General features: G+C 56.8%; 2 protein-coding genes across 14 annotated transcripts in view; one reads left to right on the top strand and one right to left on the bottom strand.

Annotated features, from left to right (window-relative positions):
* Positions 1 to 10873, top strand: part of WDR86 (WD repeat domain 86) — a 29922-nt gene extending 19049 nt beyond the window's left edge. For 2 of the 9 annotated variants that reach the window (XM_054494117.2, XM_054494113.2), the window contains exons 4-6: positions 6783 to 6918; positions 10017 to 10120; positions 10255 to 10873. In XM_054494117.2, the coding sequence (XP_054350092.1) occupies positions 6783 to 6918; positions 10017 to 10120; positions 10255 to 10419 (405 nt within the window). In that variant the 3' untranslated portion in view covers positions 10420 to 10873. Of the gene's footprint in view, positions 1 to 6718; positions 6919 to 7353 lie in introns of all 9 variants that reach the window. The other 7 variants (XM_054494114.2, XM_054494110.2, XR_008503556.1 and 4 more) reach the window with 6 other exon arrangements.
* Positions 10874 to 13440: 2567 nt separating this feature from the next.
* The window catches only part of NUB1 (negative regulator of ubiquitin like proteins 1), a 36307-nt gene continuing 32204 nt past the window's right edge, over positions 13441 to 17543 (bottom strand). For 3 of the 5 annotated variants that reach the window (XM_054494107.2, XM_054494109.2, XM_054494108.2), the window contains 3 exons: positions 15949 to 16044; positions 15082 to 15259; positions 13441 to 14840 (listed from right to left, as the gene is read on the bottom strand). In XM_054494107.2, coding sequence (XP_054350082.1) covers positions 14662 to 14840; positions 15082 to 15259; positions 15949 to 16044 — 453 coding nt within the window. In that variant the 3' untranslated portion in view covers positions 13441 to 14661. The remainder of the gene's footprint in view (positions 14841 to 15081; positions 15260 to 15948; positions 16045 to 17543) is intronic. The other 2 variants (XM_063667990.1, XM_063667991.1) reach the window with 1 other exon arrangement.

Raw genomic sequence — 17543 nt, 5'->3', positions numbered from 1 at the left:
GGTTTGGGTCTCTGCTCAGGTAGTCACTAAGGTAACTAGTAAGTGACACCCTGCTTCACTAGGAAGTCCTGGTGGCTGAGGTAGAAAAAAGGCCCCCATCACCCAGGACGGTTGGGATGAGGTGTCAGCCTCACGGTGCGTGGGAGGGTCGGGGCCGGGGAGGAGGCGCGCCCCTGTACTTCGAGTTCTAGATTCTCGATAGACGGGAGTTTCTTTTACTTTGTTCCCGCCATCTCCCTAATTGTTCAGCACCTTCTAATCCCTTGGGAAGTCTGTTGGGTGATATTTTGGTGCATCTGAGTGTGTTGTAACATTGCCCACGTTTAAGATTCCCTCTTTCTCCCCTTCACAGGGTGGGGAAGGCACCTTTTCCCACCCTTCCAGATCTGCCTCTTGAAAAGGACTCTCGGGCCCCAGACCCGGTGCACAGAGAAGCAGAATCCAGTCGGCCCCTCAGCCTCGCTCGGGCTCCCAGCTCACCCAGCTGCGTGTGGGGGGCCATGCGACCCACAGTAGGGACCATCTTGCCTTTCTCTTCCCTTGTATATGATTTCTTTCACCTGACACCACTCAGAAAATTGGAGTTTTGCAGGGGTTAGAAGCCTGCTGCCTTACAAGCCAGGTTTGATTAGGGCAATGGGACATTTGTCACACTGTCCTAAACACAGAGGGGGTTTCCTGACAGAGGTTCAGGGGCAGGGAGCCAGGGCAGGAGGCCGGCCTCATGAGCAGATCCAGGAAGCAGGACTTCTGGGTCTGGCGTCCCCTAGCCCTCGCTGGTCCCTGCCCCCACAGGTGGCTACGTCAGTTCTCCCTCCTGCCCTCTGTGGCTTCTCTGACCGAGGGCCATCGCCGCCACAGCCTTCATCAGATGGGCTGAGAGTGCCGCTCACAATCTTCCTTTCTAGAAGGGCCTGATGGGCCCTCTCGGGTCCAGGAAGCACAGGAGGGGGACCCACAGGATCAGCTGAGGCCTCCCTTTAAACCATTTTCAGCGTTTACTCAGTGGCGTGAAGCACGTTCACAGTGTTGTGCAAGCATCATACCATGATTTCCAGACTTTTCCATCAGCCCAAATCAGAACTCTGTCCCCATTAAACACTGACTCTGACTCCCCACTGCTCCTTCATGCCCCGGGCACCCGCCCTTCTGCTTTGTGTCTCTGAATTTGATGCCTCTGGGTCCTCACATGAGTGGAGTCGTGCAGGATCTGTCCTTTCCTGTCTAGCTTATTTCATGAGTGTAAGATCTTCAGGGTTCATCTGTGTTGTGGTGTGTGGTGAGATTCCCTCCTTTTTCCGTGGCTGATAAACATTCCATGGTGTGTGGATACCACATTTCGCTTATCCGTCACCTGTTGATAGACACACGGGTTGCTTTCACTTTTCAGCTGTTGTGAACGGGTGGACGGGATCTGGGTGCATCCTGCCTTCAGTTCTCGGGTATGTGCCTGCCAGTGGGACTGTGGATGACTTGGTAATTCTCTGTTCAGCTTTTTGAGGAACTGCCAAAGTGAAATGACTCTTAAGGCGCGTGTAGCGGGAAAGGGACGGGAGGTGGGCACTGTACCATCCCCTCTGCCCACAGCCTCAGGATGCTGTGCAACTTGTGGAGGCTTCCTGACTCTGGGGTGCGGGAGGGCTCCCTTTTCACAATCTGCCAAGTGGGGACAGACAATGGCTGCCCCTGGCATGGCCAGATGGGGTCCTGATGTGGGGGGTGTGCAGTGAGCTCCGGGCTTGGTCTGTTTCACGGGGAGAGCTCTGTCGTTGAGGGCTGAACCAGGGACTTTTCATCTCCTCCCCTCCAGCTCCTTCCCTGCTCCTCAGCCCTGGCCCTGCGAGTGCTCTGTCTCCCCGAGCTCTGACTGTCCCTTGGTTCATGGCACCGGGGCTGGCCATTACACCCCACGCCCTCTTGCATTTAGATCCTTTTGGGGCCCCTGCCCTGTGGCCTGCCTGGGGCCCTCACTCTGCCTCAGTGCTCTGCTGGGCTGCAGATTGTGCATTCAGCCAGCGTGGCTCACCGGCACCCCCATCCACAAACTGCTCTCAGGAACGCGGCATCCGCACACAGGACCGTGTGGCTCCTCTACCCCAGCCCAGAAACCCTGTGAAGCAGGCAGCACTGTTGCCATCTGAGAGTGAAGCACAGACCTGCTTGTTGCTTTTCTCTGTTCTCGGTGTGCAGTCGGGGTCACTGACCCGTGGTGTATGACACCTCATCTCCTTCCCCTTCCTCCAAATGCGAGAGGGCCTCGTGCTTACCTCCAGGCATCCTTCTCCTGTGCGTACAGGCCTGGTGGGTGCACCTGAGACCAGGAAGCAAGCTCTTCAAAAGGATGTCACACGGCCCCTGCCCCGTGCAGGGCAGAGCAGGCAAACTCCTTCCCAGGTGCCCTTGAGAGTCCTGGGCCCCCACAGTGGCTTTACGAGCCTCATTGTGTCGCCTCTGAAATCGTTTTGCTGAAGAAGCCTGTGTGCTTGCAAGTCAAGCGCCAAGGGAGAGAATGGCTGAGGTTTCCTGGTGGGCCAAGTGTGGGGTGTCCGCTGGGACCCCGAGTGAGCCGCCCGGTGATGGTGCGTTTGAGCTGTGGTGTCTGCACCACTCGCATCACACAGGTCAGGCTTCTTTGATTTATGGAGATAAGCTTGTGGGCAGCGTTTCCAGAGGCTGGGGAGGAAAAGAGGAGACCGTGCAGTTTCGCAGAGTCTTGGTCCATTGCTGCTCCTGTAACAAAATACCTTAGACTGGAGGGCCGGGCACGGTGGCTCACGCCTGTTATCCCAGCACTTTGGGAGACTGAGGTGGATGGATCACTTGAGGCCAGAGTGCCAAGACCAGCCTAGGCAACGTGGAGAAACCTCACCTCAAAAAAAAAAAGAAAAAAGAAAAGAAAAAAAGGTGCAGAATACCTTTGACTGGGTAATTTATAAATAATAGAAATGTATTTCTCACTGTTCCAGAGGCTGGGAAATCCAAGGTCAAGGTGCCAGCACATTCTGTGTCTGGTGACTGCTACTCTTGCCACATCCTTCGTCTTGGATGAAGGGAAAAACAAGCTCCCTTAAGCCCTTTTATAAAAGGGAACTCATCCCATTTATGAGGCAGGCCCTCATGACTTTACTTCCTAATGCTATCACAGTGGGGGTTAAGTTCCAGCATGAGTTTGGGGGGTACCGACACTCAGACTGTAGCTTCATATACCCCGCCTCTGACCGTCAGCCTGGGGACCAGGTGGCCACAAAGCATCCTCCCTGCTTCCCCGAAGCCTGCAGCCTGCTCCAGGTTGGCCAAGAGCAGAGGTGAGGTCCTGAGAAACCACCATGCCCAGAGGCGCCTCTGCCTCCCTCGCCTTTTACAGGATTGCATGCAGGGCTGAGCCACCGATCTCAGGGGCCCCAGAAGCCAGGTGGGGACAGAGCCAGGAGCACACAGGCCTCCTTTGGAGAGGGTTGAGCCAGAGATGGTGTGAGGACCTGCTTCTAAGCGACAAACCCAAGGTCAAAAAGCCAGGGGGCACCCTGTCTGTGGTGGCCCCTGCACTGCAGGGCGGCTCTCTCCCCTGCTCTTTGAGGGGTCGCCCAGGTTCTGGGCTTGACCCAGGGTCCTTGTGAAGGAGGAGAGAGAGAGTCTCTGCCCTGTCCCTTCATGGTTTTACAGGGATGTTTTAAACATTTTAGTTATAAAACATTTCAAATATAAATTGTAAAAAATAACTAAAACAGACACCTATGCACCCAGTTTTGAAATCAGATAGCAACATTGTGATTTTAAAGAAACGAAGCATTTCAAATCCAGCCAGAGAAAAGAAAGACCTACAGGATCTGGGAGCCCAACGTGGTGGGGACCCGGTGGGGACCAGAGCAAGGATGTTGTGGGGCAGTCTCTGGCTGCAAAAGCCCTGTCGTGCTAGTTCATGAGTCTCACCCAACCCTGAGTAGCCGGCGGGCAGAGATTGCACCTGCATTTTAGGGGTGGGCAGGGGTTACCATGTTCAGACCCTGGGCTGTGTGCGGCGCACAGCAGCACATCAGCCCTTGTGGGCTCCTTCTTAGCGGGAGGTCCTTGTTTCTCATGTTGCACATGAGACAGTGGAAGCTTGGAGAAGACGAGTAACTTGGCCACGTCTCACAGCTGCTGAGGGGTGGAGGGAGGATTTGAACCCAAGACTGTGCATCTGTAAGCCCCGTGCCTGTGAGCACCACGGCGTGTGCAGGGCTGTCAGCAGGTGGGTGGTGCGTCCCCCGACACTCTTGCTTGGGAGGAGTATCTTGGAGGATCTGCTGCTCTGGAGCCTGTCAGGCCCTCTGTGGCCTCCTTCCACCCCTGCTGGGCTCCCTTGGAGCCCGGGGAGGTGGAGGCCTGCATCTGTGTCATCAGTGGCGGAGCCCCTGGCTGGTGCCTCTCCTGCTTCTGCTTGGTTGGATCTCATCGCCGGGAGACTCCTCAGAGCCACCGTGGCTGCAAGGAGCCCTCAGGATCATCCTGCCTTCTCCCTTAGCTCAGGCCTCCCTGGGCCACCCTGCTGTCCCTGTCCTGTCAGGAAACCAGCTAGAGGGAACAGCAAGTCCTCCGCAGGCTGAGGACCCAGGGGCTGGGAGTGCCCCCTCGGCCTGTGTGGCTCTGTCTCGTGTTCGGCAGGGTGCTACTGGGAGGGCTAAGCACAGTGCTCACAGGCTCTGTGTGGTGAGGACCGGCTGCCAGGGAGCAGGAGGGGCTTCCCTTTGTCCTCTCCCGCCCTGGTCACCCAGCGAGCCTCCTTGGTGCAGGGGCTGAGCAGCGCAGAGGTGTGGGGCTGCAAAGCTGGCCAGTCCTTGGGGGTCTCAGTCTCAAACATTCCACGCTGCCCACTCCTCTTATTAGAGCCCGGGAGGCTCTGTGACTGTCTGGGACGCAGGCACAGGGAGGCTGGCTGGCTCTGGAGCTGACCGTGTGTTGGGGAGCTGGCCAGGAAACGCTGCGCTGGTGGTGGTCAGCCCTGCCTCCAGGACGCAGACGCGGCGCTCTGGGGGCGGTGTGAAGAAGGATCCCGGGCTTCCACTTGCCCACGAAGGAAAAGGGAGGATTACAGTCCAAGGGCTTTCTGGGCAGGGAGGACTTGTAGGAAACCTGGGAGGAAGGCGCATGCCCAGGGGTCCTGGGCAGCAGTGTGGACACAGGTGTGTGGAGTGGAAACCAGGAGATAGGGCCAAGGAAGCTGGGCCCTGCAGGGCCTCCGGGCACCAGGCGGGAGGGGTGGTCTTTTTCAGGAAGCGGAGGGGCTGTCGAAGACTGTAAGCAGCTGACTGTGTGCCCGGCAGGCTCAGGAAGGTCCATTTGTCCTTCCTGCTGCTGCCCGCGTTACTGGCGGGAACTGTGCTCCTGGGTGGTGCAGACGACTGAGGTCTGAGTGCAGGAATGTTCTGGAACCCTGCCAAAGCTGACATGGGCAGGTGGGCAGTCACACGTATCACTGTCGTTGGGGAGGAGACCATCCAGTTAGGGAGGCTGCCTGGGCTGGGGCCCACCATAACCCCAGCAGGACTTCAGGGCAGGGCCTGAGAGCGGGCAGGCGACTGTCCACAGGAAGCACCCGCAGTCTCTGCCTCCCGGAGGCCACGTTGTGCTCCTCGTGGTTCCACTGCCCTCTCTGGCCACAGTGATTGGCCCAAGGCCAGTTAACTCCTTTGACCTGGGCTGTGGCCCGGGTCGTGGAAGCCCTGTCCTCTGGGATTTGAACAGGGAGATAATATGGGGAACTGGCAGTGGAAAGTGGCCCAGAGCGTGGTCGTGAGGGGACGGTTAGGAGGGACGTGTTCGGGATGCCAGTGGCCAGCGTGGACTGCCTGCCTGCCGGTGGGCCCACTGCCTGCCGACCACAAGACAAATGCCCTGTGTGCCTGACCCGCTTCTGACTCCTGGTTCCTGGGCCCCAGCAGTAGCGGCAGGAGGCCTCTCTGGGGCATGAAGCCTGCGCCTGTCTCCTGTGCCATCGCGCCAGGTCACTGCAGCTGTGGAGCCCGCCTGCCCGCCCTTGCCTTCTCGTCCGTGACTCTGCTGACCAGAGGTGCTGGCTGGGAATGCTCTTGGCCAGGTGGTGTTTAGTCTAGGGGAATTTATAGAATTATTTTAATAGTCTCTGCACTTCCCTGGGGCTGCTACTCCCGTCCATCTTGGCGAAGGCCTCTTCCCTTGTCTCCTGGGCCCTTTCCATGCCTCCTGCGAGACAGCAGCATCAGACGGCTGGGCGAGCCTGTCTCCCGGGCCCTCTTCTCGCTGTGAGCCCCATGAGCAGGGGGAGCAGTGACCCTGTGACAGCCCCCGGCTGTCAGCTCCAGTCTTGGCCGAAGTCTGCCTCACACCCTCGCTCAGGGCTTTCTCTGTCCTGTCTGAAGCAAAAGCCCCATGTGAAAGCCCTTGTCTGGAAGCCCTCTCCACAGCCAGCAGGAGTGAGCAGTTAAGTGCCTGTACCCCACACACACCCTCGAGGAAGGGGCTGTCCACATCCTAATCCTCAGGGGAAGCAGCTGAGGGGCAGAGAGCCAGGGACTGGCCCAGGGCAGTGTGGGGCTGGGCGGCCAGCCCTGTCAGAGCACTGGCTGCCCCATGGGGCAGGAGAAGCCGCCTGCTTTTGGGTGCTGAAGCGGGCAGTCTGGTGGGGCCGGTGGCGGGGCCATTCGAGGCTCACCCATGGTTTCACCACTGAGACCTGCACATGCCCCTTCCCCCCTTATAGAGGGAGAGGTCTGGGGGGCTTCAGAGCTGCCCCAGCTGCCGACCTTCCCTGCTCCTCCTCGCAGCTGGTGAACCGACTCGTGTACTCTGGCAGCGCGGACAGGACCGTCAAGTGCTGGCTGGCAGACACAGGGGAGTGTGTGCGCACGTTCACGGCCCACAGACGCAACGTGAGCGCCCTCAAGTACCACGCGGGCACCTGTAAGTGACTTGGCCCGGCACGACCTGCGCCACCCCAGCTTGGCTTCTCCTCTCTGCTTCTTTACTTCCTACGGGATTTTCCCTCATTGAGCCTTGGCTGCCAGTCATCAGCGTCCAATGGCAGTGCTCGTTCCTTCTCCACGCACCCGTGCTTCCAGCTGTTTTGCAAAGAAGGTCCAAATAAGGGTTTGGTGGCTCCTCCCAACCTTTCTCCAGGACAGCCTGGGAGACTGGACTGCTGGGAGGGTCTAGGGTCAAAAGCATGTCCCAAAGGGTGCATCCTAATTCTCCAAGTGAGACAGTGACTGCCCCTTAATCCTGCCAGCTTTGAGGGCCGCATGGCTTTGGCCTCACTTGGCCTTAGAATTTGTCTGCAGAGAAGAGAAAATCCAGGTAGCTGTGGTTCCAATGAGGTGGTGGTTTATTTTCTCTCAGGTAGAAGAATTTCAGAGGCTGGTGGTCTCGGCTGGAATGGGTGGCTCCACAAAGTCATCAGGCACACAGCTTTCTTCTGTCACTCTTCTTCGTCATCCTTAGCACAGACCTTCTATCTTTAAAGAAGCCTCATGATTCAAGATAGCTGCTACAGTGCCAGCCGTCGTGTCATATTTTAGGCAGGCAGAGAGAGAGGATGAAGGGCGAAAGGACGCGTCTTCTAGCTGAGTTGGTCCTTTAATCTCTTTTCTGGAAGCTTCATCCAAGGGCTTCTACATACGTCTCTGTGGCCATTCTGTCTGCAAGAGATAGTGAATCATAAAGTCTCTTATCTGAGGAATTTACTGCCCAGATGGAATCAGGGTTATTTTGGAAAGAAAGAAGGGCAGAATGGCTTGTTGGGCAGGCAACGAGCTGTCTGTGCTGCAGGTCTCAAATTGTCACACACCCAGGCCGTTTGGCTCTGCCTCTGGGAGGGAGGAGACGGGGTGAGAGAAGAGTCACAGTGGAATATTCAAGTTGACCTCACAGCAAAGATGTTGGATGAAGATAGAATGTAGATATCTGAAAATAGATCCTGACATGCCCTCAGGATTCAGGTGTCTGACACGGAAAAATTATTTTTCGTTTGTTCCTGTGTCCAGGCCTGGAAGTGTGGTTATGGCTCTGTTCCCAAGTCTGGGTCCTCTGAACACGAGGAAGGTTCTACTCTCAAAGGCTCTGGCCGGCGGCTGCCTAGAACACCTCCCCATGCAGCCGGGGCATGGAGCCCGCAGGGAAAGCGAAGCCTGCAGCCCACTGTTGCTCAGCTTGGTTCTTGGTCTTGGCCATCAAGGCTATGGGATGATCAGACTTTGTTTTTGATCCTCTTCCCACCCACGGGGAGCTCAGCAGCCACACTGGGTTTTCCAGGCCATGTCCATTTGTCTGAGTTTGTGGGGGGAAGGCAGAAAGGGGCTGAAAAGAGACCCAGAAATGAAACTTCCCCTCTGGGACCATTTACTCTGTAGTTTTAACAAAAAGGCTGGAATAGGCTGGGCACCGTGGCTCATGCCTGTAATCCCAGCTTTGGGAAGCCAAAGCGGGAGGATCTCTTGAGCTCAGTAGTTCAAGACCAGCCTGAGCAACAGAGCAAGACCCTGTCTCTACAAACTTTTTTTTTTTTTTTTTTTTTTGAGACAGAGTCTTGCTCTGTGGCCCAGGCTGGAGTACAATGGCGCAGTCTAGGCTCACTGCAAGCTCCACTTCCCAGATTCAAGCGATTCTCCTGCCTTGGCCTCCTGAGTAGCTGGGACTACAGGTGTGTGCCACCACACTCGGCTAATTTTTGTATTTTTAGTAGAGATAGGGTTTCACCATGTTGGCCAGGCTGGTCTCAAACCCCTGATTTCATGATCTGCTCTGCCAGCTTCAGCTTCCCAAAGTGCTGAGATTACAGGTGTGAGCCACTGCGCCCAGCGCCCCTCAGTTTTTTTTAAATTAGCTGGGAGTAGTGGTGCATGCTTGTGGTCCCAGCTGCTCAGGAGGCTGAAGCGGGAAGATCGTTTGAGCCCAGGAGTTCAAGGTTAACAGTGAGCTATGATGGTACCACTACACTCCAGCCTGGGCAACAGAGTGAGACCCTGTCTCCCTGTCTCAAAAAGAAAAAGAAAAAAAAGCCTGGGGAACAAGTACCCACAGAGCACCCTCAGATAGATAGGTAGCCCAGCACTCTTACCCCAGGTGGTCCTACCCCTTTTCCCCAAGGTCCCCGGCAGGCTTGCGCCATAGCTGCCCACCGTAGTTACCTGCTCATTGACAGACCCCCCAGGACTTCCTCCCTCCCTTTCCACCTCCCATTTCCCTGTGAGCGTTTCCTGGGACGCCTGCCAGGTGAACTGTCTGCATCAAGTCCTAGCATCAGGGTCGGCTTCAGAGAGCCCAGCCTAGGCCAAGTGAGTTCTTCTAGTCCACATCCTCAGTGTGGGCTCCTGACTAGCAGCAGCGTCACTTAAAACTGGTTAGAAATGCAGATTCTCAGGCCCCGCCTGCTAAATCAGATTCTGGGATGCGGCCCCACGATCTGTGGCTGAGACCTCCCAGTGAGGGAAGCGGGTTGCAGTTGGAAAACGATTGGACTAAATTCTTAGGAAAAACCCCAGGGAGAGGCAGCCCCCTGGGGGAGGAGACAGACTGAGGTCGGAGGCTCGCCCCCGCTAGGGGTCCCGGGAGTGCGTGATCATGGACCCCAGAGGGCTGGGCTTTGATTTGAGTGCCGATCCATTAATGAGGACGGGAGAATAAGGCTGCCTACGCAGGGGAAGGTGGGGGGGACGCGACTCGAGGACCTGACGATTATCCCCAGGCAGGGGCCTCCAAACCAGGCACGGAAACCAACTTCACCAAACCGCGGAGTGGGGACTGGGCCCGGGCGGTGTTCAGCAGGGGCAGGGGCAGGGCCAGCTGGCGCGCAGGCATCTGCAGGGCGGAGCAGAATAACCGCGGGGACCCCTGTTTCTCTGGAGGGGTGCTGTCCACTTCCCATATGAGCCTCAGGATACCCCCGTGGGGCGGAGTCTCGGAGACGCCCCAGGTCACGCTCTCGCCGCCCCATCCCTGCCTGCGGGGGGCCGGGCAGGGAGGGAGGGAAGGAGGGAGGCCCAGCGCGCGCTGTGTGTCCGCAGTGTTCACGGGCAGCGGCGACGCTTGCGCCCGGGCCTTCGACGCGCAGTCTGGAGAGCTGCGGAGGGTGTTCCGGGGCCACACATTCATCATCAACTGCATCCAGGTAGGTCCCTCTGCCCTTCTTGGGGCCGCCGCTCGTGGGAGGGAAAGGTGCCCCGCCCCGATCCATCCACGCTGGCAGCCGCGTCCCCCCACAGCCTACCGCCTCGCCGGTGACGCCCGCCCCTGCGCCCGCAGGTGCACGGCCAGGTGCTCTACACCGCCTCGCACGACGGCGCCTTGCGCCTCTGGGACGTGCGCGGGCTCCGAGGTGCCCCGCGGCCCCCTCCGCCCACGCGCAGCCTCTCGCGCCTCTTCAGCAACAAAGTGGGCTGCGCCGCCGCGCCCCTGCAGCCGGCCTGATCCCGCGGGGCCCCTGCAGACACCAGCCCAGACGCCCAGCGGCTCCCAGAGCGCCCCGCCCTGCTACCCGCGGTGGTGGCGCCCGATGGCCGGGGAGGAGCGAGGAAGCCCGGGCGGGAGGAGAGCCCGGCGCAGGCGTCTGGTTTTTCTTTGGTGGCCAGGAGGCGCTGGGAGCGGGAGTGCTCGTCCTGGGGACCGCTCCCTTTTCCCTTTTAGGGTGGCTCCTGTCCTCCCTCCCCATCCCTGACCTGGCGAAAGGCCTAGTCCCGGGGACCCTCCCACCTCAGGGGCTGCAGGCGGACTGCCCCAGCTCTCCCAGCCCCACGAAACTGGGCCTTTCCTGCTGAGAGGAAGTGACTTTTTACAGAAGCCACTGAACCTGGTTATTTTGGCAAATCGTGCGTCTCGAGGGCCTTGGGGGGAACTGAAATACACAGCCTGAAAGTTAAAAGTGCTCCTGTGTCCTCTTTTTGTTTTGCAAACTGAGTCTCAGCTTCTTTTTGGAGCTTGGGATTCCAGGAACCCAGGGCGGTGGGCCTCCTGCCCTCTGTCTCTCACAACCGGCCTGGGCGGCCTTGGGGGTGACTTGTGGGTGAAATGCGGGGCTGCCGCCAGTGTCACTAGTGCAGGGAGTGGATGTGGAAGAGGCCAGGGAGCAAGGGAGGAGCTCTTTAGCCTGTGCAGGTGACAGCGGGGACCCTGCTTGGGAGCTCCCGTCATTTTCTGGCATGAATCTAGAAGTCCGTTCAGGGCCTAGAGTGGAAGGAGGGGTGGGGGCGGGCAGCAGCCCCACCCCCGGGCTCGTGCACAGGAGCCAGGGCAGTGCCTGGTGCTGGGAGGCACAACACACACGCCAGAGCCACCAAGCACCCAAGGGGAGCCCTGTGCCCAGGGGCTCAAAGGGCCAGTGGGGCGCAGTCTGCCAAGAGGCCCTGCAGGAGACCCCTCAGCACCCCTCACAGCACCTGAGCGGGGTGCCAGGAGAGAAGCTGCAGGTGACAGTGTCTGCCGTGGAGAGCTCATCATCTCGCTGCAGAGAGAAGCATCTGCTGCAGGAGCAGCCCCTTCAAGTGGAGCAGCCCCTTCAGGTAGAGCAGCATGCGCTTCATAGTCTTAATGCAGAAGACACTTCATCAGAGAGGGCCGGTGCCGCCAGGGCTCACCTGCTAGGTGATGGGCGGGTCCACCCTCGGGCCCGGATGAACAGGTAGGGATTGCACTGTGGGCAGTAGGAAGGAAAGGACGCAGGCGCTGTAACTCCTCTAGGCCAAACCTCCAAGCCCTGGGAACCGAAGCGCCCCCGACCCCCACCCCAGGAAAATGGGCCTGTTGGGAGGCAAGCAGATCGGTGCAGGAGAACCCACAGAAACAGCACCACCCACTGTTCTCTGGGTGAGACTTCTTAAGCACACACAGACCTGTGGGGTGGCCAGCTGTTGCTGCGTCCCGGAGCCATTGGGGCCTGTGGCTGCCGCAAGGGGCGCACCTACCAGAGAGGAGCTTTCCATCGTGCTGAAGGGACGGTTCCGGTGGCGCAGGCCAGAGAACTGCCTGGAGTGCTGCCTGCGGGCAGTGCTGCCGGCCGGCCCTGAGCCTGCGCAGACGTTCACACTGACTCCTGCCTGCCGAAGACGCTGCTGCTTGGTGATGCTGCGCTCTGGCCTGAGCAGCCCCTCACTGACATGTCAGCTCCGGTCCCCACCTTATCCAACCACAGCAGAGAATGGAACACGCATCAAGCCATCCAGAGAAACTCAGTGGGGCACGGACCCAAAACACGGGCACTGCACTCTGCATTTTTATAGCAACACACATTGGGGTAATTTCTATTTCCATCGCACAGAGAGCTTTGCGAGATGTTGAGGACATAAAGATGGCCAGATGTCCATTCTCTCTCTGGTTTCTGAGAGCCCGCGAGACATGGTGAGTGGGAGTCTGATCCCCTGAACCCAGGCCTGGTTCCCTTCCAGCCACACCACTGTCGCCTTGCTATGAACAAAGAAACGAGGTGTCTGCTTTTGATAAATTGATTGAGTTGGCTAAGGAAGAAAGGACAGGAGCTACCCATAGGACATATGGGCAGGAACACAGGGACAGGGTAAGGCAGTGATCAGCATCAAAGACACCTGACCAGTTGTGCACACCATTGTGCTGGCATGGGCTGCCCTCATCTGCCTGCCACACGCCCACTCCTGCTCCTCTAATGGCATCCAGCCTCCCCGCTGTGACCAGCAATCATACCATCCACCCCCATTCTTCTCTCCCCACAACCCACACCTTCTGGCAGCCCATGAACATGTCACACTTAGACTGTCCTGCCCCAAATACTATTCTCGTTTGTCCCACATCTGGAATGTTCTTTTTCCTCTGACTCCCCAAGGAGAACCCTCCCAGGCCCCCTCCTCTGCAACGGCCTCTCCTTCTCCAGCCTCAGCACCGTCCTGCCCCCTCCTCCACCGCCTGTCCGGTGAAGCAGGCCCAGCCCAAGTCTCCATGCCTGGAGGGCAGCCCATCCTGGACATAGCACATGCCCAGAACTGCCCCCACAGTCAGCTTCCTCTGTGGCTCTCTCCACAAGACACGGAAGAGTTTTGGGGCCAGCTGGTGTGGCATTGCTTCTATGATGGCTAAAAACAGCTGAGAAGCTAGAAGACACGCCTGAACCAAGCTCAGGACAGCGACTTGTTAGCCAAAAGCTTCAATTCAGGCCCCAAATCCAAGTGTGGCATTGTATCAAATGAGGCTGAGACTCCGCGTCACCTCAGCTCACCAGGCACTTCTGAGGCAAACCGTGACAGGTGCATTTCAGTCCCCTGCCCAGGATCCACCCCAGCCCTGCTTGGCATGCAGCATCTTTCATAGCAGATGCCCTCTGCTGCGTCTGAGATCATCCTTCCATCTCCTCACAAAACTCAGTGGAAACAGACATCCTGCAATCAAAATGAAGAGCTAGTCACCCAGACACTTTCAACATCTACAGCTGGGGAGGCTGAGTAAATTACTGCAAAATTAGGGTGACAATTTTTGAATATATTTCCCACCTTTTATTTCCATCAGTATCATCCATTTAAAAAGAATGACAAGAAGATTCCCATCAGTCCAAACTGGACCACCCACACTTTATGAAAAAGTTGGAGCATTTCAGCCGGCTCCACATGATCTATCCTGTCTTCAGTCAGTGCCTTCTGGAAGGGAGGAAAAGTCTTGGATGCACCTGGCACTCAATCCATTCGGCACCTGGCTGCTGCTGCGGTCCTGGGGCTGGAAGGAACTCCCACTGGGCGCACATCTACAGAGGAGTGCATGGCGCAGTGAGGACGGTTACTGCTGGAGCCGACACACAGCCAACTACATACTTTTAGAAAGAGCCTCTGTCACATGGATAGAACAACAACAACAACAACAACAAAACCCCACAAAAAACCTGGAGAAAATATATCTAAATCTCTGATAGGTCTCTTAGCAGTGAGTTCCGTATGACAGCACAGAGTCTAAAAATATTAATTAAAAATAAATTGCTTTGGTTAGCATTTAAACCTTTGCCATTCAATAAAAGATTTCTGTAATGAGGAATGCTGAATATATATAAAGCCTGACACTCAATCTTGAATTTCAGGGGCATATTTTACTGAACTAAGAGCATAAAACACTGGCGTCCCAGGCTGAAGGCATTTGCTGCGACCTGGTGTGGCCCCCAAGGCCAGCGCCTCATCGTTATGCCCCACAGCACTTGGAAGGAAGACTTAAAGGATTTGAGGGGCGGGGAAAGGGTGGCACAGGAACCCATGGGGCACCCTGGCAGAGATGGCAGCGTGGGAAGCAGGAAGGTCATGGGCAGTGGGTGCAGGAGGCAGGCAAGCCGGGCAGATGGAGCCACAGCTGGAGAGGAAGTGGTCAGGACGCCCTTCCCAGGACCTGCCCTGGACACCTTCCCCAGGACCCCTGTTCTGCAGGACCCCTGTTCCTTCCCGTTTCGGGGTAAAACACCAAGCTGGGAAGGGGTTAGGGACGCAGACCTGGGAGGCAGATGGAACGGCCTGCGCCAGGCCAGAGGAAGTTTCTTTCCCGAGACCACGCATGAAGGCCCTGGGACCCCTCCTGGACTTGTCCCCTGCCCACCCCCTCCTACACCCAAAGAGGACTTGCAATTCAGATAAAAAGTACGAACAGAAAGAGCTGCATTAGCCTTTTCATAATGATAGCATTTATAAGCAGAAAATTAGCGCTACTTCTGTTCATTATTTAGTTTTTCTTTGTTGCTGACTTCCTATTTTCTACATAGGATAGGTACTCTGCAATAATAATTTCTTCGTCTTCCAGAGTTGAGTCAAGATAGTCTTCCTCATGCTCTGGAATGTCTTCCAGTATCTCATTGACGGCCTCTGTCTCCATGTCTTCGTCTGTTGAGGCACTAGAGGTTCCTACAATAAAATAGCGCAGGAGTAAGTGAATTACGTGAGGATTGTCCTGGGGACGCTGCACGACCACAGTCAACCTCAGACTGTGCCTCTTGCTGGCCACACTGTCCAGGTGGCCGGCCCAGTGACGTCAGGGGACACCCCCTCAGTCTCCACGTCTGCCGTGGCCTAGGGCACCAGCCCCATCTGTTGGCTTCTGAAGACACTTTGCTCTCAACGCAGACCTCAGAGACCTCAGACCTACCTGCAGAGTCGGAAGGGGACGTGCCTGGTGGGGACAAAGAGTCTTCTGGCGACAGCGGCAGCTCGGGAGGCAGGCTTCCTCCGTTGTGAGCAAGGGTCTGGGCGGCCAGCTGGACGTTGCCTCTGAACACTCTCAGCGCAGCTTCGGCCACAAGTGCATCAAAACCCATGTACACCAACTAGGGGAGAGCCAGGGGTCACAGCATCGGCCCCTGGCTCCTCTTCTGCCACCCCCGTCACCCACACAGGCGGACAGCCGACTCTCATGTTTAAGAGCTCCCGGCATGCGCACCATGGCCCTTTGTGCACAAGTCATGCTTCTGTGCAATGTGAGCCTGGAGCAACCTGGGAGGGGGCTTGGAAGACTCGAGTCGGGTGCGTCAGTGAGCAGCCATCTCAGGACAGGCAATGACCTCGGGCTGAGAGCAAGGCGCCACGCCAGCCTCACCACGAGCACCGCGAGGTCAGTCGCCACAGCATACAGGCATGCTAACGTGTGTCGGGGGACAAATGTGGACAGAGCCGTCACTTGGGACACAAAGCTGGATGGGTTTCACAGGTCACAGTGACATCCTTTTAGGTCACAGGCAGAGAAATGGGGCTGATGTAAACAGTGGTGCATAGACAAAGGTGGCAAACCTAAATAGAACTTCCTGACACTTCCCCAGTTTTCCTGCTTTCCAAGGAGGCCTCCCCTGCCCTCTGTTACTGCGTGGGTGGCCTGTGAGGTGGACAGGTTACACCTGGAGCCTGGGAGCCAAGGTTTCAGCACGGACTCCCCCAGTCCTGCTGCCTGATTCACCCGGGTTACCCCAAGCAACCCCACCCGAGGCTGTCCAAGCCGAGGGCACAAAGGCCTGTCACTCACTCGGTCAATGTTTTCCTGGGAAGGACTTTCTTGACGGTTGTTGGTTTCAGGATTGGAATCATTTAACCACCACATCTGAGGATTGCTGAGCAGAATCTAAAACACACAGGAACGCCCTTTACCCATCACTAAGAACTCTTCACACATTCAGACAGGCACTGCACCCTGCCATGTGCTAGGCAGACCCCGCCGTCCTCCGCTGCTATGAGGCAGAGAAAGGGGCTCCCACCCAGGCTGGTGTTCACAGAAGGCTTCCAGCCAGAGACCAGGACAGCTGGGGTTTGAAAGAGGAGCAAGACTAGTCAGGGATAAGATCTCTTCTGATAGAGCAGGAAGGGATGGAGAGCGGGTGGAAGCAGCATCCAAGAAAACAGGTTTTGTCAGAGCTACAGACAGAAAGGTCTCTTAAGCAGCTCAGGGCTGACTGATTGATCTTTGAAAGCGTCATGCCCTCTAGACTTAAAATGTCAGGCAGGTAGTAGGGTTATTTTGACCCTTGATTTCTTCATCACACAATATTTAACCTTAAAAGACCCTGTGGAGACTTTTCCTTTCCAACACTCAATACTTCCATGTTGACTGGAAGTATTTTTGTGCCACTCGTATAATTCACATCTATTTTGAGACCCATCAGTCCCTTCGGATATTCAGAATTTCCCACCTCTTAATATTTCTCCAACACAAAAAAAATCAAACTAGATATTCAAATAAAAATTTAACGTATATGTTAAATATACATGTACATAGTAACAAAAGTACTGACTTGTGGAGCCTTTCGGGGAACAGGGCAGGGATAAGAGGCAGAGAGGCAGGGTGGACTCCCCGTGCCTGCTGCACCCACACCCGCCTCAGCAGGGCAAACGAGGACACCTGCCCTGCCCCCACCCCCTCCAGCCCCATCTCTGTCCCCCCAGCCCCGCCTCCAGCACGTGCACAACCTAAGCCAGCTCCTACCACTCCGCCTCCTGCCCGCCGTGCTGCCCCAGCATCTGGCTGGACTGCTGCCTCCACACAGCCAGCTCCCTGCCCCCCGTGCACCCCTGGGGACCCCCCACCACGTATGCTCTGAGTTTGTCTCTCACTGACCTACGGGGCCGAGAGGGCAGAGGGTGGTTCCATGCCAAGCTGCTGAGACACAGCACAGCACCTGCCCTACTGAGGATTCCATATGCTTCTCCAACACAGGGAAGGAAGTGGCCCAGGTAAAGTCACTGCTGTCTGGATCCCAACCTGCTGTCACTTCTGAGGGGTTCTTTGAAAAGCTCCCCCTTTGCCAACATGTACTATGGACTAAATAAATAAAACTAGATACTTACATTTAAAATTTTAATGCCAAACAATTATACTACAAGTTGAATTACCATTCTCTTTTTTCTGCTGTGGAAACTGCCTGTTTACACTATCTGCTGCACACAGAAACCCTACACAAAGTCCTGGCCTGTGGACTCTGCTGGTGTGGACAGGCACCATGTTTTGGAGCCAGGCCTGGGCCAGGCACTGAGCATGGGGCCTCATGGGGCCTCACGTGGCCTCTGTCTGGGCTTGTCTGGGCTGGAGCCCAGGAGAAACCTGCCCTTCAGATCCGGATGACGGGG

This window comes from Pongo pygmaeus, chromosome 6, assembly GCF_028885625.2.
Source record: "Pongo pygmaeus isolate AG05252 chromosome 6, NHGRI_mPonPyg2-v2.0_pri, whole genome shotgun sequence".
NCBI lineage: Eukaryota > Metazoa > Chordata > Mammalia > Primates > Hominidae > Pongo > Pongo pygmaeus.
The sequence above is the reverse complement of the archived record's forward strand: the minus strand, read 5'-3'. Positions and strand labels throughout refer to the sequence as shown.